Source organism: Corella eumyota, chromosome 2, assembly GCF_963082875.1.
Source record: "Corella eumyota chromosome 2, kaCorEumy4.1, whole genome shotgun sequence".
Classification (NCBI taxonomy): domain Eukaryota; kingdom Metazoa; phylum Chordata; class Ascidiacea; order Phlebobranchia; family Corellidae; genus Corella; species Corella eumyota.
In genome coordinates this window covers 16,245,211-16,268,960 of record NC_137491.1, presented here as the reverse complement: position 1 = coordinate 16,268,960, position 23,750 = coordinate 16,245,211, and the positions used below count along the sequence as shown (strand labels likewise).

At 28.0% G+C, this 23,750-nt stretch overlaps 4 protein-coding genes across 4 annotated transcripts; 2 read left to right on the top strand and 2 right to left on the bottom strand.

The window, feature by feature from the left end:
- Positions 1 to 38: 38 nt before the first annotated feature.
- LOC145743480 (uncharacterized) lies at positions 39 to 1,651 on the bottom strand. The gene is made up of 4 exons (XM_082561446.1): positions 1,444 to 1,651; positions 1,224 to 1,324; positions 1,018 to 1,139; positions 39 to 350 (listed from the first exon to the last, which is right to left on the bottom strand). Exons 1-4 carry the CDS (start codon positions 1,603 to 1,605, stop codon positions 178 to 180), a joined length of 558 nt encoding a protein of 185 aa, XP_082417572.1. The 5' UTR covers positions 1,606 to 1,651; the 3' UTR covers positions 39 to 177.
- A 739-nt stretch (positions 1,652 to 2,390) lies between these two features.
- On the top strand, positions 2,391 to 14,431 carry LOC145741901 (uncharacterized). The gene is made up of 24 exons (XM_082559578.1): positions 2,391 to 2,528; positions 2,623 to 2,712; positions 2,963 to 3,152; positions 3,363 to 3,535; positions 4,022 to 4,163; positions 4,943 to 5,133; positions 5,635 to 5,754; positions 6,029 to 6,148; positions 6,632 to 6,754; positions 7,110 to 7,244; positions 7,690 to 7,836; positions 8,184 to 8,329; positions 8,705 to 8,795; positions 9,072 to 9,193; positions 9,267 to 9,346; positions 9,736 to 9,817; positions 10,259 to 10,463; positions 11,208 to 11,324; positions 11,854 to 11,976; positions 12,342 to 12,464; positions 12,647 to 12,716; positions 13,191 to 13,363; positions 13,597 to 13,709; positions 14,115 to 14,431. The coding sequence occupies exons 2-24, from the start codon at positions 2,646 to 2,648 to the stop codon at positions 14,181 to 14,183; spliced, it is 2,922 nt and encodes a 973-aa protein (XP_082415704.1). The 5' UTR covers positions 2,391 to 2,528; positions 2,623 to 2,645; the 3' UTR covers positions 14,184 to 14,431.
- Positions 14,432 to 15,222: 791 nt separating this feature from the next.
- On the top strand, positions 15,223 to 20,401 carry LOC145741611 (glutamate--cysteine ligase regulatory subunit-like). The gene is made up of 8 exons (XM_082559220.1): positions 15,223 to 15,411; positions 15,734 to 15,805; positions 16,073 to 16,214; positions 16,890 to 17,020; positions 17,228 to 17,335; positions 18,101 to 18,215; positions 18,922 to 19,012; positions 19,534 to 20,401. Exons 1-8 carry the CDS (start codon positions 15,268 to 15,270, stop codon positions 19,640 to 19,642), a joined length of 912 nt encoding a protein of 303 aa, XP_082415346.1. The 5' UTR covers positions 15,223 to 15,267; the 3' UTR covers positions 19,643 to 20,401.
- An 836-nt stretch (positions 20,402 to 21,237) lies between these two features.
- LOC145743355 (glutamate--cysteine ligase regulatory subunit-like) lies at positions 21,238 to 23,478 on the bottom strand. Its single transcript, XM_082561296.1, has 8 exons — positions 23,216 to 23,478; positions 23,031 to 23,087; positions 22,794 to 22,929; positions 22,499 to 22,608; positions 22,227 to 22,334; positions 21,898 to 22,012; positions 21,727 to 21,814; positions 21,238 to 21,525 (listed from the first exon to the last, which is right to left on the bottom strand). The coding sequence occupies exons 1-8, from the start codon at positions 23,318 to 23,320 to the stop codon at positions 21,459 to 21,461; spliced, it is 786 nt and encodes a 261-aa protein (XP_082417422.1). The 5' UTR covers positions 23,321 to 23,478; the 3' UTR covers positions 21,238 to 21,458.
- Between the last annotated feature and the right edge of the window lie 272 nt (positions 23,479 to 23,750).

Genomic DNA, 23,750 nt, shown 5'->3' with positions numbered 1-23,750 from the left:
AAAACAATGTTATATTTAATTTAGTTCAATTTAATATATACAATATTTAAAATAGGTCGATTAGAAGTTAAGAATTAAGACCTGAAAATTAACATTTTTTATTGGCAAAACTAAAGGCAAAAGCTATAAGGTTTTCCTATTTTTAACACTCAGTCTTGATAGATAATTACATTAAACCTAATTTTCAAGATGAGCACATTCATTATCAAACAATTTCGAGTGCGTTCCGTTAACTTCCCGACACGCGTACCCTCCTCTGTGCAACCTTATGCACTCTCCCTTAATTAAAATCTCGACCGGTTTTTCCATTATGCACGGGATGCGCTTCGATCCTCTGTAGGGTAGGTTAACTGTATAGTCAAATATTTAAGTTATGTTCAAAATGAAGTAAGTTTGACAAAATAAAAATATTGACGCGACACAGTTCCTAAATTTAATTAGTATCGATATATGAGGTTCTGGGTTCGATTCCTGAGGTTCTAATCGACACGTCTTTGAGTAAAAAGTTATAAACAGCACTTTTCATTCTTCTGCAGATAGGACTATACTAAAGTACGAGAAGCGGGATAGTGCGGGACCGTATGAAAACGTTAATAAAAATTCGCGGAATGCGGGATGGAACGGCGTTTTTGTACTTTACTGCGGAATAAATGCATTATTTACCTCAAGGTCTTAGAGATAATGCGGGATTGACGTTAAAGGCATAGGAATAAATAGAATGATGCTAAAACGACTATAAAGTGCAAGGGGAGATTGGGGAAGGGTATAAAAATCCTGTTCTTTTCCGCATTCAGCGTCTTTTTGTTAACGTTTACATTTTTTCCCGCACCCCGCAACCTTTCGTATCCCGTATTTTAGTACTACCCTGCAGATACCAAATAAACAATCGACCGGTTAAAGGAAATATGCAAAAGTGTCACATTAAAACTAGTTAAGTATAGCCTTTATGATATTGAACCAATCTGATTTTACAAAGCTAACAAGAAATAAAAAGCAAAAAAAATAGTTTTGACCTACTTGCGTTGTCTATAGCAACTTGCGTTTGGACACTTGTCCAGGCCTTCTTCCTTCTTGTTGGCCTAATTCTTCTGTAATTCGGGCAACTTTTATTGAACTCAATTGCATGACTTGTAGACCCTCTATTTAAGTTAAATTTTAATGGAAATGAAAAATCATAGTTTTAATAAGTTTGTTGTTTACTACAAAGTCTAGGTAACACTTACGGCGCTCGGTAGACGCAAGTAGGTAGGCCGCCAAAGTTTGCACATTCCCCGACTTGCTTCTCATCCAATTTCCCATAAAAGGAACATGGGCCGTACTTTTTCTAAAAAAGTGTTTTATATAAAAATCTGTACACAATTTAACCCTAAGCAGCTTAACGCAATAACAGCCCCTTTATCACACAATTTAACAAAAAAGTCAATTGCCTCTTGTTTTACTAACCGAAGGACCACAACCACCTTTTCGTGCTATTTGAGCTGCTTGCATAGTTCTGTATCTTTCCCAATCGGATGACCTCACAATACTTTGCCATTGTTCTGGTATTTCAACTGGCATAACGCAAGCCTGTGCAGTAACTATACAAAACAAGATTAAAAGCAACATCGCTTAATTCTTGTTACACAAAATTTTCACTTAAGGTGAATGGTAATTATAGCACAAAGCCTAGCTCTAAAACCTTGTTTTGTATTTAAAACTAGACTAGCGTGAACTTAACTTAAGTTTCATGAAGTTCAACTTTAAAACTTGTTGATGTGGAAAAGAATGTTGTAAGTTCATGTGTTTTGTGGTTTCGATTTCAAATTAACAAAACCACAAGTAATGTATTTACAGCGATTTTGTTTTCTAGCAATGTGTTGTGAACTTTATTTACAAAAAAAATTCTAAAAACAAATTTTGTTCTCCTGGTTACACTGTTAAGGAATAGTAAATGTTAATGATTTTTATCTCACTTAGAAATTTCAATTATGTTTTATTGCCAAAAACGATGTCAAATATAATACTTATCTTTACTTAAAATGCATTGTATGTGTTTCACCAATATCAATATGTTAAACATATTTTTTTAGAATAAGGAAATTGCAATAATATTGTTTTCAAGAATTGCTAAAAATTCCCACTTTGTGCATTGCATTTTTTAACATAAAGGTAACATATTAAAGTTGCCGGAAAGTTGTTAAACGTCATTTCAATGCAATGCAATTTATCGAAAATGAGTCATTTTGTGCCAGGTCTTGGAACGATACCGGAAATTATTCAAGTCCTAATTCAGATTTGCTTTTAATTATTTGTTTTTAGTTTCATGTTTTTTGTTTCAAAGGGAATTTTTGCAACGTTTCCGGCACCTCAATTCAGTAGGCAAACAAGTAAAAATTGTAGTTCTGTAAACCATTAAATCAAGCAAGGTTAAGATTTGGGTTTAATAAAAGCAACTTAAAATACAAAAATTTAATTTTTTCTACTTAAAAAGCATTTCAAGTCAAAGCAATTCCACGTAAAAGTTATTTTTAATAATAATTGGGCTTAAGGTACATAGGTCTTCTTGCAGTAATAATTAAATAAGTTTAAAGTCAATTATTAGTAACTAAAAAATTAATATCTCTAAATTCGTTTTTGTTCTAGGTGGAATAAAAAAAATTAACATTATGGCTGGAAGAAATTGTTTAGGTTTTTTATGTGGAATTTGTGTTATGTTGTTAGGTTTAAATACAGGTATTATTTTGCAATACAACCTTTAGATTATCGATTTGATAGATTTTTCGATGTTTTAAATAAAATTTTTATAGTTTTTTTTACCTTAAAGTCTTATGTTTTATATTATATAGCTATATATAAATATACATACTATTTGCAAATAATCTGGCTAATCTACAGCGAATAGTGTGGCATTGGTGCGGCGTACATTTAAAACCTGTGAGTCAATATCATGACCCGTATACTTTTATAAATAAACATTTTTTAGTGCTAGCTCAGCAATGTGGCAGGCAAATACAAGTGTCGTCGGGTGATACCGGAACGGTGCAATCTCCAAACTACCCTTCACCATACCCACCCCACTCAAATTGTGTTTATCGAATTTCTAGTTACACGGCATCCAATCTAATCACGCTGACGTTTACATCGTTTCACGTAGAAAGCCATATTCGTTGCAAGTTAGTAAAAATATAATTTTGGTTATAAACGTCTTGACTACAAAAGTGATATTGAATGTTTTAAATATCATTTTTAATTAAGTTATCAATAATGAAGATAAGTAAAAATAGATCATGAAGTTTATATTTAAATGTATTTGTATCGGGGGTTCCCCATTTCGTTTGTTACCACGTGGACACAATTTTTTTGAAAACGAACGAGTTTTACAGATTTGACTACCTGGCTGTTTACGATGGTCCCACAACTTCCTCAGACTTGCTTCTGAAGGCTTGTGGTGATCGTATTCCAGATCCGGTCACTAGTACAGGACGCTACTTGACTATTAAGTTTGTTAGTGACACTTCAATTCAAAGCGATGGATTTGCATTAAACTATACAGTTGGTATGTCAGTTTTTATTTAAAGTAAGGAGCCCTATTAGCGTCGTCCGCCAAGTTTATAAATCCGGAAAAGGCGAAATTTTTATTACCTTACCCTAATCTTCCCTAGTTTTGTGAATTCCGTTTTTTTCCGTATTCTTTTTAATACTAGCAGACTAGCCAGTGAGTGGCGTGGTGCAGTAGTTAAACACTTGGTTCTGTAATATGGAATCAGCAGTTCATTGTTCACTGCTTACATGTCATACAGCCCTTAAGTGTTGAGTAAGTTGCTATAAATGGTACAATACACTACTGATGAGCTCAAAACCATCAGGCAGGTTAATTGTGTGGCAACATGTTTAATAATATATTAAAATTGTCGAAGGCAACTCAACACTGAATCAGGGTAATAAATGTTAGTATGTGTTTAGGTCGTGAAGTTAGCCTTTCAACATCAAGGATAAATATTTCCAAAAAACATTTTTGTTCAACTTTTATTTAATTATTCAGGTTGTAGTTACAAGTACTTGGGTGATCAAGGAAATATTTCTTCACCCAATTACCCTGCTAATTATCCGTCCAACAGTGATTGCGATTACAGTATTCTAGCAAGCAGTGGGACTCAAATGCTGCTTACATTTTATTACTTTGAGTATGTAAATTAGGATTTGCATTTGTTAACTATTTGTAATGTTGTTTTTTGGAATTTTTACTTTTAAAAATTTTTGCGCTTAAATTGGCAATTTTTTTTAGTTAAAAATTGATAAAGTTGTCACTGAACACAAAAATGGTTTAAACTTCAAATAATTTTACTTACTTTAACTTATATAACTTAAATAAAAAAAATTAATTTATTAAAAAAAGAAAAGGAAAGTCCGGTTTGTGATGACGTAGAAAGTACTAGTTTGTAAACACTCAATACGCCTACTTAGTATTTTCTACGTCACACAAAAAAAATGTGGTAACCTGATTTTTGGTTTTCATTATTGCCAATATTTTTTGAAAATTAAATTGTAATTACCACAGACATTTTAAGAGGTTTTATAGGCATTTTGTGATTCAGTGTTAACCATCTTAACTTGCTATATACATCACTTACAAAATTGCAAAACTTTCTAATATAGCACTTTAGGAAAACAAAAAAGTTTATAAATTTTGCGTAAAATGTAAAACTAAATTAGGGTTAAATTTTATGATATGTTGTATTTTGTATACATTTTGTTTTATTTTTTTAGATTTCCACATTTTAGTTAAACTAAATTTAAAAAAGTATAACTGTAAATTACGCTACATTTTCTGTATAACAATGATTAAATTACCTCTTTTAAACTGGTCCCTTTTTAACTTTATTAAATCAATTTATAATTTTTTTATTTTATCCATTTTACAATAATTTTTTTTTGATTTTTAAACTTTCAATTTATTTATAAGGGTCGAAGAGTCAAGTGGTTGTAAATTTGATTATCTTACGTTCTCCATTACTGGTGATACAGAACTGATAAGGTTTTGTGGAAACCAATATAACTACAGGATGTTGTTGAACACATCAAGACTCATATTGAAATTCGTGTCCGATCGTTCAGTTTCGCGACGTGGATTTCAAATAAGTTATCGCATGACAAGTAAATGTTTTTTTTAAATTATTTTTGCATTTTTAACAAGATATGTCTATATATTTAATAACCTATATATAATGGTTCTTAGTAGACATGATATGTATATATGTCTAATTTTCTGGCCTACAAAATAAATAAATCTGACATTTTGGTAATGGATAAATTTTTGGCGGCAAATATTAGTTGTAAGTTCCATATTACAACAATAAAAATACCAACTGTAGGTTGGTCTATTGACTAGTAGGTTTAATGTAAATTTATTTATTGACAAAAAATAATTTTTAAATATTGCCGCCATAATTTGGATAGCAATACTTAGAACACTTGGCTTTACAACATAAGGTATTAGGTCCTATATCTGCAATCCTTAAGTTAATAAGCATAAGGTTTATTTATTAGTAAATATCCTTTCTTCACAGATTTATTAACTGATTTTATTACTATGCCCATAGTGTATTGTTGTGAGTATATTTCTCTGTGAAAAAATTTCAACTTTTCAATTTTTAGCTGACTGTTTGTATGAAAATGGGGGTTGTGAACAAATTTGTGAAAACTTGCAAGTCGGAAAGGTTGTGTGCTCTTGTGGACCTGGGTTTACTCTAAACACTGATTCCACATCTTGTATAGGTACATCATGCAATTGTTTTTAATATCTCATTTTTTGCTAATTATATAGGCCTATGCTAGGGCTTAATTTTAACTCATAGGGAGGTAACTAACAGCACTTCCTTTATTTTAAAAGCCTGTAATTAGGCTGTATAGCTCCAAAATTTTTACAGCAAATTTTTTAAATAACTATTTTTGCTATTAAAAAATACAATAAATTTTTAACTGTGACATATGTTAAGTTATGGTTTTGTCAATGCAAAAAAAATCTTAATAAAAATATATTTTTTTACAGATGTAAATGAATGTAATGACAACCCATGTGATGAAACTTGTACAAATACTGATGGTTCTTTTATATGTGGTTGCACTATACCTGGATATAATCTATCTCCTAACGGAATAACCTGTACAGGTTATTTATTCTATTTAAGTTTTTTCTAACCAAAGAATTTGAATCTGAACTAGAAAATAATAAAACTGTGACAATTAATACATTTTTTATTTTCTTAAACTTAGTTGAATGACTAATTTAAAATTTATGCCTTTGGTGACATTGTCTGTTTTTTATATCATTTTGTTACATCATTAAAGCAGTGGAAATCAAACTTGGGGCCTTAGAAAGTATTGTCCAGTGGTTAAGCCACTGTTTTACACAATCAGATGTTTTTTGTATTTATTTTTCCTCAGTATGGTATAGCTGACTTTACAGCCTAAGCATAGTATAACGTTTGTTACTTTAACCCAGTGTTAAATTGACATTATTTAATAGTTTAAAAAATGATTGATTTTGAAAGCAATGGGAATTAAACCAGAATCTTGTAAAGTACACCAAAGTGATTTTAATTTGTATAAAATACATATTTATACAAGCTATAAAAAAGAATCCAATTCACAGATATGACATGCAAGACTCAAAATGGGGGTTGTGAACAACTTTGTAATTCAGTTTCATTCGGTCAATATCACTGCTCCTGTCACATAGGTTATTTTCTCAATGATGATGCTCATAACTGTACAGGTAAAAAAGATAAAATTTTACTGATAAACTGATTTATAATTATAGGGAAACTTTTTTGTGTTGCTTATTCTTAAAACGCCTTCTAATTTTATCTAAATTTTAACATGCAAATTGTTTTTTTGGAGTAAACTGAATAAAATGTAATTAGGGTGATACTTAAATAGTTTTTGCAGAGAAGCAGTTAGAATCAAACCCAGAATCTCATCTAGTAATGTTCTTGTGTTTCTAAATGAATTTTTTAACAAAACCTGACAATATAATATTTTAATTCATGTTTATTTAACAAAAAATTTTTATCTAAAAATTTGGTTTAAATGAAAAAGACACTTAAACTTAAAGAAGTGACATTTTGTAGACATTAATGAATGTGATGCATCAAACGCAAAGTATTCTCATAGCTGTGAACAAGTCTGTGTGAATGAACCTGGGAGTTATTTCTGTAAATGTAGAGCTGGCTTCAAGTTGAGTGCTAATGCCAGAACATGTGAAGGTAAATTTTAAAAAATGTGTAAATCAGAAAAAAAACTGTATACCAAGTTAAAAAATTAAAAACTTTATTTTAAAATGTATTATGTCAAAGGTATTTTTAATAATTGCCGGTACTTTTTATGCTGTAGCATTCTTAAGTAAGATGCTATAAACAGTATGAACTACTACTAAGCCAAAACAAGTTGGCAAATTAAAAATTGCAGCAATTATAATCTATAATATCTTAAACTGCAAAAGTCAATTTAAGACTGGATGAGAGTAACTATGATGCCTTATTTTAAGGCCTAAAGTCTACCTACCTACATCGGAAATAAATAAATAAAAATAGGTATATATATATATATATTAATTGTTTTTTTTTATGTGAAAAATTAAATTTGTAATTTTACTTAAAAACATAATTTTTAATTTAGATTTAAAAGTTTTATAATTATGTTAATTAACAGACATTGACGAGTGTTTATTTGTGAATCATGATTGTGAACATCGATGCGTGAATGTCCAAGGGACTTGGGAATGCGGATGCTACTCGGGATATGAAGTTGATCCGGAAGATCCAAACTTTTGTGTAGACATAGACGAGTGTGAAAGAAGTAAAGTTAAAATAAATTTTAAAGAAAATGATTTTTTCAATTTTTTTACAAATAATTTTAAAATTTTTTTAAACATTTAAATTACAATAAAACATGTGCTGGTATACTTGGTAGTCCACAAAATAAAAAATTTTTTAATTTTGATTATTTAAGAATGCTTTCCTAATATTTTTTTAACTTTTATAGAAGAGAATTTTTTGGTAGAGTTTGTTAAAATCATTTAGTATTGTTAAAAATTATATAAACAAAAAAATTAACTCTTAAAATTAAAAACCTTTTTGAAGTTTACAGGTGTAATACTATTTTTACGTAGAAATTAAATTTTTGGTTGACTTTATTTTTTTAAGGTTTGGCGCCGGCTTCTTGCTTTTTGTGCACCAACAATGAAGGCTCATTCGATTGTGTTTGTAACAAAGGATATCAATCAAATGATGACAACACCGACTGCTTGGATATTAACGAATGTGATGACAATAATGGAGGCTGTGATCAGGTTATTAGACAATTTTTTTTATTTCAGCTTTAAACAGAGAACAGTTTAATTTAAAATAGCCACTTTAAGCTGTGGTAAAAGGCAATAGGCATCAGCACATAAGGCTATGGGTTTGATTCCCATTGCTGCGATGTTTTAATTTTCTTTGTTAATATTTTTTAACAGGTTTGATTAAATACAAAATCTCTGTTGTAAGCTGCTTAAGCCAATTCTGTATAACATTGAGTGTATTGCCTAATTTTTTACATGTTTAATACCATTAATCAAATCTTAATTAAGAATGCTAGTCCATAGAAGGAGTAGGAAATTGATAATGGAAGTCAAATTGTAATTAATAACATGTTTTTAAGGTTTTATTATTTTGTTTTTTTAAAGGTTTGCTTAAATTCTGTTGGATCATTTACATGTTCTTGCAATAGAGGATTTATACCCCAGAATAATCAATCTGTGCATTGTGTTGATATAAGTAAGTAAACTGCTCCACAATATGTTAATTTATTCCTTATCTTAGTTAAAATAGGACTTGTTGAATTGCTAAGAATGCTTTATCTTTGGGCTTACTTGTTTCAGAATTTCTTAACAGCAGTTGTTTTGTTAATTTTTAATGGTAAGGTCAAAATATTAAAAATTAGAGTAAATAAAAGATCTTTATTTGATTTTAATTTTTTTTATTTTTCCCTATATGGCCTAAATGAAAGTAAAATTACATTGTTTTGAAAATAAAAAGTAATAACTATTTTAGATGAATGTGCACCTAATCAGGGTCGAGGGCCTTGCGACCATTTTTGTGAAAACTTTAACGGTAAATATGAATGTGAATGCAATGCAGGTTACAATCTCGGTTCTGATGAACTAACTTGCGAGGTATTTCTATAAACTTTTAAAGTTGTTATAAGGATTGGTTGAAATGTTTTGTAATTTAACAAATATATATCAGGACATTAATGAATGTGATGATGGCAAAAATGGAGGTTGTCAACAACAATGTGTTAATGAACCTGGTTCAAGTTCCTGCATGTAAGTAAAAATTACTGTTTAATGTTAAACGTGTTGTAGTAGTCCACTTGGCTTCTTCTTACAAGGTTCATTCCCCACCGCTTTTATGCTGTAGCTTACTTAAGTAAGGCATTATAAATAAAATAAAAAAATAAAATGTCGAGCCAACACTTAATCGGAAGCTTATAATTATGCAGCAATTATAATGTATATTACTCCAATCTAAATGACTACTCGAGACTGGATCGAGGTAACTGATGTTACTCGTTGTAAAGTCAAACCTTTTCACATCAGGAAAAAATAAATATAAAAAAAGAACTAATTTTATTTTCTATATTAAATAACATCAATTGTATAAAAACTTGTCTTGCAAGCTTTACAAAAGATTAATTAAAAGTTGTTCTGTTTAGTTGTCATGTTGGGTATACTAAACAAGATGGAAATTGCGAAGATTTAGATGAATGTTCAAATAATCCATGCGACCAAGATGTGGTATGTGATGTTTTTGTCTTAGTGTTTTTTAGGTTGATTTTTGGTAGATGTTTAAAGACGAATTGTCAGGTCTGATCATTTTTCCACTACAAAACCGGCAGCGTGGTGTAGTGGTAAGAATACTTGGCTTCAATACATGAGGTCTTGGGTTCGATTGCTACTGCTCTCATGCTGTAGTGCTCTTAAGTAAGGTGCTATGAACGGTATGCTGAACTAATACTTAATCAGCAGCTTAATTATCTAGCAATTATAATTTATAATTTCCAAAACTATTGAAGGCAACTCCAGACTGGGTTGGAGTAACTAATGGTACTCTATGTTTAGGTCATGCTGTCGACCTTTATACATCAAGAGTAAATAAATATAAAAAAGCTAATCTTTATCTATTCACAGCATAATTTTTATAACCTAAAAGAATTAAAAAAAATTATTTATTTTTAGGGTGCATCCTGTTCTAACACAGATGGTAGTTTTATGTGTGAATGCCCACCAGGTTACTTAGTCTTAAATACAACTGTGTGTCAGGACATTAACGAGTGTAAGGACACTGAGCACGGGTGCCCACAAGACTGTGTGAACCTACCCGGTTCTTTTAGGTGTGATTGTTACAAGGGGTATTCTAAAGTGGATGACAAAAATTGTGTGGGTTAGTAGATCTGATAATTTTCTTTAAAAAATTTTAAAATAGTTTTTAAAGGAGAATTATATTTTTTAAACTTTTTTATTCTCTGTAAAACAAAAAATATCATTTGTTACTTTCTGACTTAGTTCCAAGTTCACTTTGGCATTTGGTAAAATTATTTTTTGGATCAAATTTGCCTAAAAGTTAACCTGCAAAGTAGTCTTTCACTTTCATAGTGTTCATACCACCTTTATTTAAATTGCTACTGCATTAAAGAAGTGGCAAATGAACCCAGAATCTAATGTTATTTCTCTTCTCAATTTTATTGATAAAAAATTGTTATAACTTGGTATTAATTTAAAAAATTCGTAATTATGAAAAAGTCACAAATTAGCCCATTGATTGACTCATGACATGGTTTACTCTACTAGCCTTCCATATTTTCAGCTTAACCTTAAATCATTTTTTTACAAATGACATATTTTAACAAATGTTGAATCACTTGTACTTTATAGTTCTCATTAAAATTCTTGTACTTTGCGGTTTTAGGTAATTCTTTGTTGTATTTTCTGGTTCTACCTAGATTTTTCCATACTTTACTGGCCTAGCTAATTCTTTTTTTTGTATTTTACGGTGCTAGCTTATTCTCTCATACTTTACGCAAGATATTTTAAAAATCGTTAGGTACAAGTAATCCTAAATGTTAATCTAATAATACTGATAATGATGCATGTTTAGGTCAATTAAGTTTTGTAATTTTGTTTGTAGATATAAATGAATGTAGCACCAATCCATGTTCCCACACTTGTAGAAACTCAATTGGAAGTTTCATGTGTGAATGCAATCCAGGATTTTACATACTTGGAGATGGCAGAAATTGCTCTGGTAAGCTTGTGAAATTTTTATTTTATTTTGAAAAAGTTAGGATTTTTTGGATCATAAAAGTTAACATTTTAATTTATTTAAGTCTTTGTTTCATATTATGTTACTAAGATTAAATATGATTATTAACCAAAAATTAACTTAATCCTTTAAATAAATTAAAAAAGTAGATTTGATTTTTAAATTTTAGGATTATTTTAAATAAATAAATAATTTGGAAACATGTCACTGAATTTTAAATAGTAAAAAGTCCAGACAAATTTTACAATTTCAATTTTGAACAAATATTTGTACACCTAAAGTTATCAAATATTGGTCACTCTAGGTGTTTTATTGAGATAGCTATTTTTAGAACCACTTGAAAACTGAATCTTTGATTTTTTAAGTTGTGCTCGTTCTAAGATTGAAGTGGTTAGCCTATATTTATACCAAAGTTAATAATTAGCCCAATTATGTTGAAATCATCAACTTTATCTTTGATGATGAAATACCCTTTAGTAACCTATTTCGTAATTTTTTCTGTCAATTTAAGATATTAACGAATGCGAGGATCAATCTGATGACTGTGCACAAATCTGTATAAATGAGATTGGTTACCACAGATGTTCATGTCGCGAAGGATTTACTTTGGACAGAGACAACATTACTTGCATAGGTATATAAAAATACACTTTGTATTAAAGTATATTAATAATGATAACAATTTAAATATAATAAAAATTGATGGTAAACTTATTTATGTCCACTTTAATGCCAAATAAAAAAATTGCCGTTTGTGGTGGACAAGAAAACTAATTTAGTTAAATAATAAAAGACAATAAAAACAAATGCCAAAAATGAGAAAACTAATTTTGAAATATTCTATATAGCTTTACACACAAATTTTCATTAAAAGGTTTTATATTTACAATTCGATACATCAATAAAGCTAACACCACTTTTTTTAAATTTTTTTTAATTAGACAGTCACCGACTTATTTTTAGTGTTTTATCTATTATAAATATATTTTTTTTGTCCAGATATAAATGAGTGTACTGACGGCTCAGCCGGTTGTTCAGACCATTGTATTAATTCAGAAGGTTCTTTCTGGTGTTACTGTGATGCGGGATACACTCTTGGCTCGGAAAATAAAACATGCTATGGTTAACAATTTCGACTTACTTTGGTTTTATTAAAAAATTAAATTGATAGAATCTAAAAAAATATATTTTTAGAAATATTGGTTCAAATATTGTGGTACTATTAATATTTAAAAAAAAATTCTTTTATCATTTTTTTTTTAAATTATGTATTGTTTTAAATTTTTTATTTAACTTTTTTTTAGATATTAATGAATGTGACTCAAACAATGGCGGTTGCCAACATATATGTACAAACATAAACGGCACATTTAAGTAAGTTATTTAATAAATAATTGAAAATAAAACACATGATACAGGGACATAAGATTTGGTGACATTTAAATATAAACACTATTTATTTTATTCTATAACTATGAAATTGGATTTCTAATTCAATATTGCTAATTTGTACCATTTATTGTATCACTAAAATGTTACAGTGAAATATTCGTTAAGGAACTTTTTGTTAACCCATTCGAGTTATGCTCTGTCTTAATTGTGTTTGGTATTATTAACTTTATATTTTTCATAATAATAAACCAAACTATTGGTTTTTGTGGAGGGCAGAATTTAGTAAATTTTACCTAAGGGAGAAACAACATAAAATCATTGCCCTCGACTTAATACAATATTTTACATACAGATAGATCAAATAAATTTATCAGCATCCTCTTTTTTATCAAAAATATAAACCTGTCTCTTAAAGTGATATGAAAAAAAAATCTCAAATTTTTTTTGTTACTTTAGATGTGGCTGTGACCCTGGTTTTGAATTTAATGGAACATTTGCATGTAATGACATTGATGAATGTGCCATAAACAAAGGAAACTGTTCACAAGAGTGTGTCAACCAACCTGGAAGTTACGAGTGTCAATGTGCTGAACAATTTCGATTAACTGAAGATAACAAGACCTGCTTTCGTAAATATATTTTTTGGATTTTTTAAAAATGTTGCTGTATTATCCACTTGCATGTAAAAATTGTTTAAAATCCTGCCTTTAGTTTATATTTTATACACATACAATTTTATGCATGACAATTTATAATTCCTTATCGACACACCATAACATTTCTAAAATATCATGGCGGGAGTTTACACAAAAGATAAAATTATTTAATGTGAGATATTAATATTTTTTTATTTTCATCCTAGCTTGTCCTACATGCGAAGAATTCCAACAAGTTCGAGATGATGTTTCAAGCTTAAAGGAATTATCAACAAGTGTTCAGAAATTAGTAGCATCCAATAAGTGGCTTAGTGCAAAGGTAATGTTTTAATATTTTTTACTAGTTAAATTAAAATTTATGAAAAATAACTAAAGCTATAATTTAGTCTTAAGTTTTTTGTCTTATTTTCATATCCCAAGGCCAACTATATAGCTTGAACATATTGTAAAATATGTTACCACTCCTTATTTCTCACTTTTTGTATGCAATTTCTATTACTTTTAATTCTATTTTCTAATAATTAACCCATTGATCGGTTTTTAGTTAAGCAGAAGTTTATTTTTAAACTTAAAAGTAGATAAAATCAAATTGGATGCTTTTGTGTTATTTTTGATATTTTGGTAATGTGCTATAATATGATAACATGGTGTGTTTATTTTTCAGGTCATTTAATTATTATAATTAATTGGGAAATATATAACAAGGTCTGTTTAATTTTCAAAGGTTGCTGAACTTGAGCAGCGAATAACTACTTTGGAATCAACCCAAAATTCGACCCCAATTCCTCGTTAAATATACATTTTAAAACTTTACTGTTTACATAAAAATTGTTGCAAATTTTGCCTTGTTTATTGAACCTGTTGGTAAAAATTATTTTGGACTTAAAAACAGTAAAGACGTACCCACAAAAACTCAAGTCCCTTTTTCGTGTATGTTATTTCATCATTAATTATTCATCATTGAACTTGTAAACTTTATATAATCAAAAAGTTTAAGTATCTTAGTCAAAGCCAATAAAATTTAATCATTGATCGGTCAGATGACCTTTGTATTTAACTTAAAAATTGACTGCTAAGGTAATATAAGTAAATAAACTTGGTTAATTCAATAAGAGAGAAATATAAAGGAAATTGAAGCCCGGAAGCGTGTTGGTAATGGTATATACAACCTATTTAAAATGCTGTTTAACCTAGTAAGAAATAACGGTAAAGCTTAAACTATTGTAAAAAATAAATGGTTATTTTTCAAAGTGAATGTTTTAATATTTGCACTACAATTTTAACTGGAGACAAGTACGCTTGAAGTTAAACTAAAGTTACTACTTAAATATTAAGCTGTGACTCAGCATAAAGCTTATTTGGAAATGGAATGTGCCTGGTTAAAAAATTAAACACAAACGCGACTTCTCACTTATTTTAACATATTAAAAAGCTACATCATTAGAAGAAAATTTCTTCTGTAACAGTGATCTAATTACCGGTTAAATTTGTTATTTAAATGCAATTAAAACCTTATTACAAATTATTGATTTTTTTTCGCGCCCTGCGTCTAGCAGGGAGATGGTTACGCATAGTTACGTCACATTGAACATTCTGTAGTAAAAAAAAGCGAATCACGCGTCTAAAGCATGGCAAGAAAAACGTGAATAGTTAGACCGCTGTATTTCTATAAAAGGTGGGGCATTGTAAAGTTTAAACAGTATAACCTAAAGCTTAGCAGGTTAGCAGTTTATCTAGGCTTTAATATAGGTAATATCATGAAATCTTGTATTTAAATACGATTTTCATCATTTAATATGTTTAATATTTATTTTCTAAATTTGCAGGTGAAATTGTTAATATTTAAATAAAAGTTTTAATACCAAAGCAATCTTAAAATGTCTATCGAAAGTGACAAAGCTGAAGTTGCAAGAATCATGGTCGGGCATTCAACTTTAATGAGAATTCACACTGGCAACATCATCAACTGGAACATGCTAAAAAAACACAGATTTCGAAAATCGATGACTTCGACTGATGAGGTAAAATAAAAAAATAAAATGATATTAAAAAATTTTAAATAACATGTGTTGATGATGTGTAATTTAATATAATGTGGTGATTACTTCCTGTAGTAGCTAATGTTTTTTAAGTTGTTGTTTAGTTTAATGACATCAGTTATGATATCTAATTATAAAATGATTTATTATAATATGTTACAAAACAACGTGTGATTATTTGTTTGCTAAGCCCAGTTTTAAACCATGATATATGGTTTGTGCTGATTTTTGTTGTAATTTTAAATTGTTACCATTTTTGATGCTTAAAAAAAATTTTTAAAAACTTATATTTTTTTATGTGTAGTTGATGGATGCTCTACAATGTGGTATGCAGTCCTGGATTCGAAATATAAATATTGACCCCTTAAACATTCCTGTAAGTTTAAAAAAACTACTCATTTTTAACGAAAAGCAAAAAAATGATATGCTATAAGGAAAAAGAACATAAAATTAAAATTATAAAAAGAGACTTTAACTGGTTACATTTTTTTAAAGAACATTTTGTCTCTTTTAAGTCCTAAAAAATTATTTGAAATAGGAAAAAACTGTTTTTGCCTATGAAATATTAAACATTTAATTTACTTTCTCTTTTTATTTGAAGTGGCCAAATTTAATTTAATTAGATTTAAATTTGTGGTTGCAGGATCCCAGATCAGTGATTGACATTTCCAATTCTGAACTTTTGGCTCCGATTGATCCAGAGCAAAGAGAAAAAGTCAAAGTGTCTGTCAAATTATTTTTGTTTGATTGGAGACCAGAGTTAGTGAGACAAGCTGTGGATAAAGGTATTACGATTTGAATAAAAGTTATTTTTAAAGCTTAGACTGTATAAAGTACTTTAAACTTGTAGGTTTTACTAGTTATTAGTTTAATTATACCTCAGATGCTGATAAATTTGTTTACATTTATATGTATATGTTATTAATACTAGTAATTCAATTTTTTTTTCACGAATATTTTTATTTTTATCGTAATGTACTATAGGGTACTAGTATTTACTATGTAAACATACATACTACCTTTATTAAAACTTTTAGTGACTTGTAAATATCACCTTTTTATTAGCCTTAAATTATTAAAAATTTTCGGAACTCAAAAAAAATAATGATCAATAATATGACTTGTCAGTTTTTATTTGAAGTCTTATTTAAACTATGATCTTAAAAATTCTATTTAAATAATTTGTTGACTTTGATGCTACACTAAAGATTTATTTTAGCCCACAAAGGTGTTTGATTTATGATTTTATTTACTATTCAATTTAACGGCAAGATTAACGACGGCATTCACCTGTTAAACAATCATTAAAATTCTTTGTGTAACCGTAAAATGACACCAATAAATCGCTTTATCGTAAAACTGCCCACTGAAACTTTTTATACCGCAGTAAATTTTTTTTTTATATTTTAACAAAATTTTTTTTAAAAAATCCAAATAATTTTTTTTTTTATTATTTTTAGTTATACAGGACCTCGGTATACAGAGAATTGACTCGGTTATTATTTCCTTTCCATTTATTATTCCTCCCACAGGCACTGCCCACAATGGAATTAATAACATGGGAAGCATTTACAATGTTGATAAAGTCAAGGTGAAGAGAGTTTAAAAAAATATTAAAAACTAAAAAAAAATTAACTTACCAATATCAAAATTAAAAAAGGCTTTTTTTGCATATTTATTCATTTGTATTAAGTACATTAATTTTTTTTAAATATTTTTGCGTTAGTATAGTTTAATAATTCTGTTATAATATAAATATAAATATATATATTTTATTAATTTTTTTACATTTTTTCAGCCTCTTTGGTCTGAGTTAGAATCTACAGTGGATAGCGGCCATGTTGTAAAAATCGGAGTTTGTGATTTTGACCAAGATGGATTAAACGAATTAATTGAATGGTCAAAGGTAAGTTAATTTTCAGAACTTTTTTAAATTAAAAAATTTAAAAAAAAATTCAAACAAACAAAATGTATTCCTTGGAACACTATATTGCAAGTTACAAAAGTTGGTCCTTCGGAATTTTACATAGCTTTGTTTAAAAGTACAAGGTGGTTTTCAGACAATATAATAAATATAAGCACCTTGTTTCTTTTCTTGTTCATTGATATATCACATTACTTTGTATTTTTTAAATCTGATACAAATGGTATATTCCTGTACAAATGTTATGACTAAGCTATTTATCTAGACTTCCGTTGTGTTAAAAAAGTTGTTGTGTCATGCTGCATAAGGCTTACAGTTAAATAAAGGAAGTGTCGTGTTTAGTGTTTTGTATATATTAGTAATCAGTTAATATCCAATCATGACATGACCATATGTCAAATCCAATATGTGTATGTTTTGGTATTCTGAATATGCTGTTTATTGCATATTTGGGAAGGAAATATCTATTTTAAAACATATATACTTGGGAAATATTTATTAAATTTGCAAGACAATTAGAAGTTATGCCAAAATGTCTGCATTGTAAATATATTAATGATGTTAAAAATAGTTGTCTAAAATTGTTGCCAAATTTCTAGAAATTTCTGTTAAAAACTTTTCAGCATAACAGCATTAATTGTCATTTGTTCATATGGTATTTAATATAAATATAAAAGGTAAACTTTAAAATAAAGATTTTTAAAGTTTTTTCGTGATTTTTAAATATTTTGAATTTTTTGTATTTAGATCAAGCCAAGCACGAACCAAATCAATTTTACTCGAACTTGCGACGTTCCGAATGATTTACTTCAGTTCTCACGAAGCCACAAGATCGATCTTCTAACACACCAAGACCAACCAGGTAAACTTATTTTATTTTATTTTAAATTGTTTCTTGAACCTTAAGCTTTGTATTTAAATTTAATTAAAAAAGATTATAGCTAAATTATTTACATTAAGTTGATAATGATTGATCTTTTTAAAAAATCTAATATAAAATATAATAAATTTGTAGTAAATTTAATTTTATAATTTTATTTTTAATCAATTTTTTATTAAAACTAATTAGCATATAAAATTGATTTTCAGTAAAACCCAATATAAAAAAGTTATGTCATGTTAAAATTGTTTGCACTATTATAGTGCTATGTATATAAATAACGCACCTTCTAAATCAAACAAAAGCCTCCATTCTCATTTGCCCAACTTGACATTTATTCACCTTAAATATATGCCAAGTCATTGATCTATAAATCGATAATCTGTAGCGTAACTATTTTAAGAATCTTGCAGCGGGTATTACAAACGAATCTTATATCGCCCCAGGGAATTTGGCAATTTCTCATAAAAATTGGTTACCGTGACTTGCAAAAATAGATCCTTTTTTTATTAAGCCACAACAGCTGGATTTAGATTAATGACATTATGGCATTTTTTTTGCTGCATGACTAATGGGCATTCAACAATATTTTTTTTAATATGTCATAGATTGTCATAACATGCTTACCGTAAAAAAAACTAATTTGTTTAAAACATTGAAAATTTTTTTTCTTTTTTAAAATTTTTAGAAATTTTATCAGCCCGCAAATTTCAATCTTTTATGAGAGAAAGTACCAGTGAAATAGATTCATCAACATGGACACCTGCCTATGTTGCCAGGTAACCAAATTGGTTAATCAGTTTATTGTTGTAACAGCCTGGACATATTGTCAATTTTAATTACTTAACATTTGTTTATTATACTCATTAGCTTGACTAGTTGATTGCCTGCCTTTTTGGCATTTTATCTGTTTATTATAATACTAACTATAATTATAACATTTGCAGTAATATATCCATGCACCAAAAACAGCAGTTTTTTTATTTAAAAGGCCTAAAATTGTGCATACTTGTATATAGCTATAAAAATACTATAAAGCCACTTTATGTATACATTTAATCTAATCCTTAATTATTGTTATCATATTATGCCGGTTTATATTAAATTACCATGTGTAAAATCAAAGCTATTGATTTTTTGATTTTATTGCTAAAACACAATATTAATTTAGTTTACTTTCGGTTTATATATAAAAAAGGTTAAGTATTACATTTTTGTCTTATGTTAAAGGTACTAATCATATAAATGTTTTTGTTGTGTGTTATTCCTTTTAATTAACCCACACAATTTTATGTGATAGATATTCAGTCTTGGTAAGATACAGAGGTATAGTCCACTCCAAGGGTTACATTGTATCAGCAGAGAGACAAAACACAGCAAACGGAGAGGAAAATTACGGCTTTTTCTAACTTCCCTACACCCTCAAATTCCTCTAACGCCATTACCTTTTTCTAGCTCTTTTTAACTAGAAAGTTCTAGTTTAAAATCAGTTGGTACTGACTGTACTTGAGTCTTATGTATGTCTCTCTTTGTCTAAAACCAAACGGTTTCATGTATGAACAATGTTCCTTTGTAGTCAACCTACAAACTGTAGTTGCAAGGTGTGGCCAGTTTTTTTGTAATTTTTTTTATTTTTTTTCCTGTAAGTTTCCTACTCTACCACTATACACAAACTAAGTTTAAGTTCATTAATCTATTTTTTTTTAACCCAATTTTTTATTGTCCACCAATTGAAGTTGAGATGTCTTGAATTTAAGATTTTTGTAACAAAATGAAGATTTTTAGATTGGCAGAAATTTTGATATATATTAGTAGTTGAATCTTGTAAGAATAAAGTAATTGTCTTACAGCAAAAATAAACTGGTTTAAAATTTGATTTCCACTTTTGCATGCCAACTAAAAAACCTAAAAACATAAAAAAAAGTAAAACTGTTTTTTGTAAAACATTTTTGCATGTTAACATAAGTGTTATAAACGTTTATTAAAAATGTCTAAAATTCTAAAAAAATAAATATCTTAAAAAGTGTAGCAAATGTGTAACTAAAAAAATATTTATTATTGTATAGTTACCATAATTTTTAGGTATTTTGCATTGGTACATTAACTTGTTTAAATTATTAGAATTGTCACCTATAATGTTCTTTCATTAATTGCACATAAATCTATTTTGTTGTAACTTATTCAGTGATAGAAAGTATATTTTTTCAACTCTTAAATTATTTTTTGAATGATATAAAGTTGTTAAAAATTTAATTAAAAATTTTTGTAGACTTCTAGTGACTGTATTTATGGCTTTTTGGGTTTAGATTCTCCAATATTTTCTATGCAGTTTGAATAAAAGTAAATTATTAAAAATTGTAAAAAAATAAAATAATAATATAAAAAAATGGTTTGATAGTTTTTATATGAATAAACCTTAGTTATATAATTAACCTTTTGCATCGCTTGCATTTCACGGTCTTCATTTTTTTTTTTTTTTTGCGGTACTTTATAATTATCACTTGTACTTTATGGTCTTATTTTTTGAGGAACATAAAGTACCAGTGATGTTTTTGTAATTATCAATTTTTAAATGTTGAAAGGACTTCACAAACCAAGATGTAGAGTATATTTTGTTATGTGGGATAACTTTTAAGTACCGTTTTCAGTTTTGGATAATTTCGACTTAAAATATTTTTCCTGTCATTTAAAAAACCTTTATGATCAAAAGGTTGTTCCAAAATAAAAGGAGTAAGAGTCAAACAGTACAATAAACATAAACTTAGAGATATAGCAATATAAAAAAAGTAAAAATCAAACCCAGAACTTTGTGGGGTATTAGTAATACAAAAGGCTAATCTACGAAGCCTTCTTACAAGTTGTGCTTATAATAAATAAAATATAATATTTTATAAGTAAGAATCTCTTACGACATTTACATATTATTAAAATATGTTTGTCATATCCTTGACATAATTTAAGTAATCATTATACTTTTAAACAAACTTAGTCATTAACAAACAACTATTTTTGCTTTTTATTTATTAACATCGCGTAAATACTAATTAATGCACCACTTTAAAATGTTAATATACTATTAAAAATAAAAGCAGCATAACTAGATAGTAATAAACCATTTAAAATTATTGCTTGGATATGTTAGTATATATTGCTGTATACACTGCACTGAAAATGTAACACTTTTTTACTAATGAAATATAGTACAACATGCAATTTCATATTTTATTATTTAAGGTTTAAGATATATCCTTTTGACTTGACAATTTCTCTTAATTTGAGGACACTGGTATATCTAAATTTTAATTTTGTTAGCAATACTATATATATTTGTACAAATGGTAAACTTGTAATTATTCGACAATATTATCAATTATCTGCAAAACTGACAAAGTTAACCTAAGGTTGGCTCTAGGTAATAAACTTTTAATCTATGTTCGGGCTATGAGTTTTGCTTTTTCACATTGAAAATAAAAAAAATATAAAACACACTTACTTTGCCAAATATTGTATTTTCCAGGCCCCTGGGTGGGTATAGTTGGCACACGATAAAATAGATTGAGCCATTTCATGTGGTATTATGTCTGTAAAATAAAATTAAAAATAAATAAATTTAAAAAAAACTTTATTGCATGATAAATAGACATAAGATAATTAGTTCATTTACCCTTTGGGTCGTTATGTGTAAACAGGTTAATGTTGTTTAGTTCTGCAAATTGGAGCAAGTCTTTTGGAACAGTACAGCAGTCAGTTAAGTTAATCTGGTTGGTAACTGGTTTAATCTATAAAAACAAACGTATCGCTATAATATTCACAAACGGATCTTCGAAAATGATGTGTATTTATATATAACTCAAAAATCAAAATAATTGCATATTTTCTATATCCTTTATCTGTTTAGAATAAAGTAATTTTCTAGTTGAGCAGTCAACCAGTTAGTTGCATTAAAGGATTTACAAAATGTGTTTCAGAATTTTTTTTAAATATAACAAATACCTTGGCATGATGGTAAAGTTCTTTTAAACTTTCAGAATCTAAATCAGAAACACCAATCTCGTTTATTTGTTTGTTTTCTACCATTTCCTCTAATTTTAACCAGACATCCTTTTAAAATAAATACTGAGGTTAAAACCTTGAAGATAAATGAGAAAATAACATTTTAAATAAAACATCAATTAAGGATTGGTTTAGACAAAAAATTTGACTAATAAATATCCATTTATAAATATCTTAAAATGAAAAGGGTATTTTGTGAAATAATTATAGACCTTTATATCATTAAACTTAATGTTGTGGTATTGCCCATCTCGATTTGCAACAGGATGATTAATAGAAAGTAGAACCACATCCAAATAGTCACAACCTAATGTTTTTATACCTAAACATAAAAAAGTTGCATTAACAAATAAGGGTCAATACAAAGGCACTTTACACCATACCCAACAATTAGGTTTAATTTATAAGCCAATATAAGTTTAAATAATTTATTCCGTACACAAATTTAGTTTAAGTTTGGTTAGTTTTCCAATTTAAAATAATTTAAGATGAGTTTTATTTTGTTACATCTGTTAACGGCGATTTCTAAAATGTCTGGGTTTAATTCAAACAAAAATATTTTAACAGATATTCGCAAATCTTTTCGGTTTTCAAGATTGTTCGCAATGTTCTCGTTTGAAATAAACATGTCATCATTTTCATCCTTAAAAAATTTAAAAAGGAATTTTAAATCAAAACGAAGCAAAAAACAAATATTACATAAAATCTAAGAAAATGTTATAGTAAACTATAAAAAGGTTTTACCAAAGTGATTTTATTTTTCATCCATTCTTCTGCAGTTTTGCAAAATGAAGCACATATCTAAACAACAAAAAAATAGGCATTTATATCAGTATTACTAGCTTGGTGTAGTGGTTTAAAAAACACTTTGCTTTACTATATTAATTTAAATACTATCATTTATTAAAATACTATTACTATTACCCTACCTCTTGGGAAGTTTTTAAAACTTTGTATATAATATTTCCGGAGTGAATAGTAACCGTATTGGCTGTCGTAATAGGTGGACAACTTTTAACTGGGTCTTCGTTCATATTAATTTAAATTAATAATTACTACGCAGAATTTGTAACTATGTCTTCTAGTAAAAAATCTCAAAGCTTATAGACTCATAAAACGGTTATAGTAATTTTTAAAGCAATTAGTCATTTAGTGTATCAACACCGCGCCGTATATAAATTGTTTAAAATTTAAAAGCTATTATAAACCTTTGTAAGAAGATTAATTGTAAACAATCTTCGGAAATTACGTAACTAACACGTGCCTTTTTAATGTAAACAAACAATATTTCTGAATAAGATTTAAGAATATTAAAATTATGTTATTACAACAAATTGTTATAATTTTTATAAGTTAGTATATATTTTGTTATTTTAGAGCGTTTAACGTTATAAAAAAAAAGTTTATAGTTTTTGTAAATTTTATTTGTTTGCATTTGAAAATTAACTGGAAACTCTGACTTTT

Bases quoted from the DNA above. Each gene is read 5' to 3' on its own strand.
- LOC145743480 (XM_082561446.1), bottom strand. From the start codon at position 1,605: ATGTTGCTTTTAATCTTGTTTTGTATAGTTACTGCACAGGCTTGCGTT. The intron at 1,325-1,443 runs GTTAGTAAAACA...ACACTTTTTTAG, and splicing joins AAGGTGGTTGTGGTCCTTCG to AAAAAGTACGGCCCATGTTC. The intron at 1,140-1,223 runs GTAAGTGTTACC...TAACTTAAATAG, and splicing joins ACTTGCGTCTACCGAGCGCC to AGGGTCTACAAGTCATGCAA.
- LOC145741901 (XM_082559578.1), top strand. From the start codon at position 2,646: ATGGCTGGAAGAAATTGTTTAGGTTTTTTATGTGGAATTTGTGTTATG. The intron at 9,818-10,258 runs GTATGTGATGTT...ATTTATTTTTAG, and splicing joins ATCCATGCGACCAAGATGTG to GGTGCATCCTGTTCTAACAC. The intron at 12,465-12,646 runs GTTAACAATTTC...ACTTTTTTTTAG, and splicing joins GGAAAATAAAACATGCTATG to ATATTAATGAATGTGACTCA.
- LOC145741611 (XM_082559220.1), top strand. From the start codon at position 15,268: ATGTCTATCGAAAGTGACAAAGCTGAAGTTGCAAGAATCATGGTCGGG. The intron at 15,806-16,072 runs GTAAGTTTAAAA...TTGTGGTTGCAG, and splicing joins TTGACCCCTTAAACATTCCT to GATCCCAGATCAGTGATTGA. The intron at 17,021-17,227 runs GTGAAGAGAGTT...ACATTTTTTCAG, and splicing joins ACAATGTTGATAAAGTCAAG to CCTCTTTGGTCTGAGTTAGA.
- LOC145743355 (XM_082561296.1), bottom strand. From the start codon at position 23,320: ATGAACGAAGACCCAGTTAAAAGTTGTCCACCTATTACGACAGCCAAT. The intron at 22,013-22,226 runs GTATTTGTTATA...TTGTTTTTATAG, and splicing joins AACTTTACCATCATGCCAAG to ATTAAACCAGTTACCAACCA. The intron at 21,815-21,897 runs GTAAATGAACTA...TTTATTTTACAG, and splicing joins TACACATAACGACCCAAAGG to ACATAATACCACATGAAATG.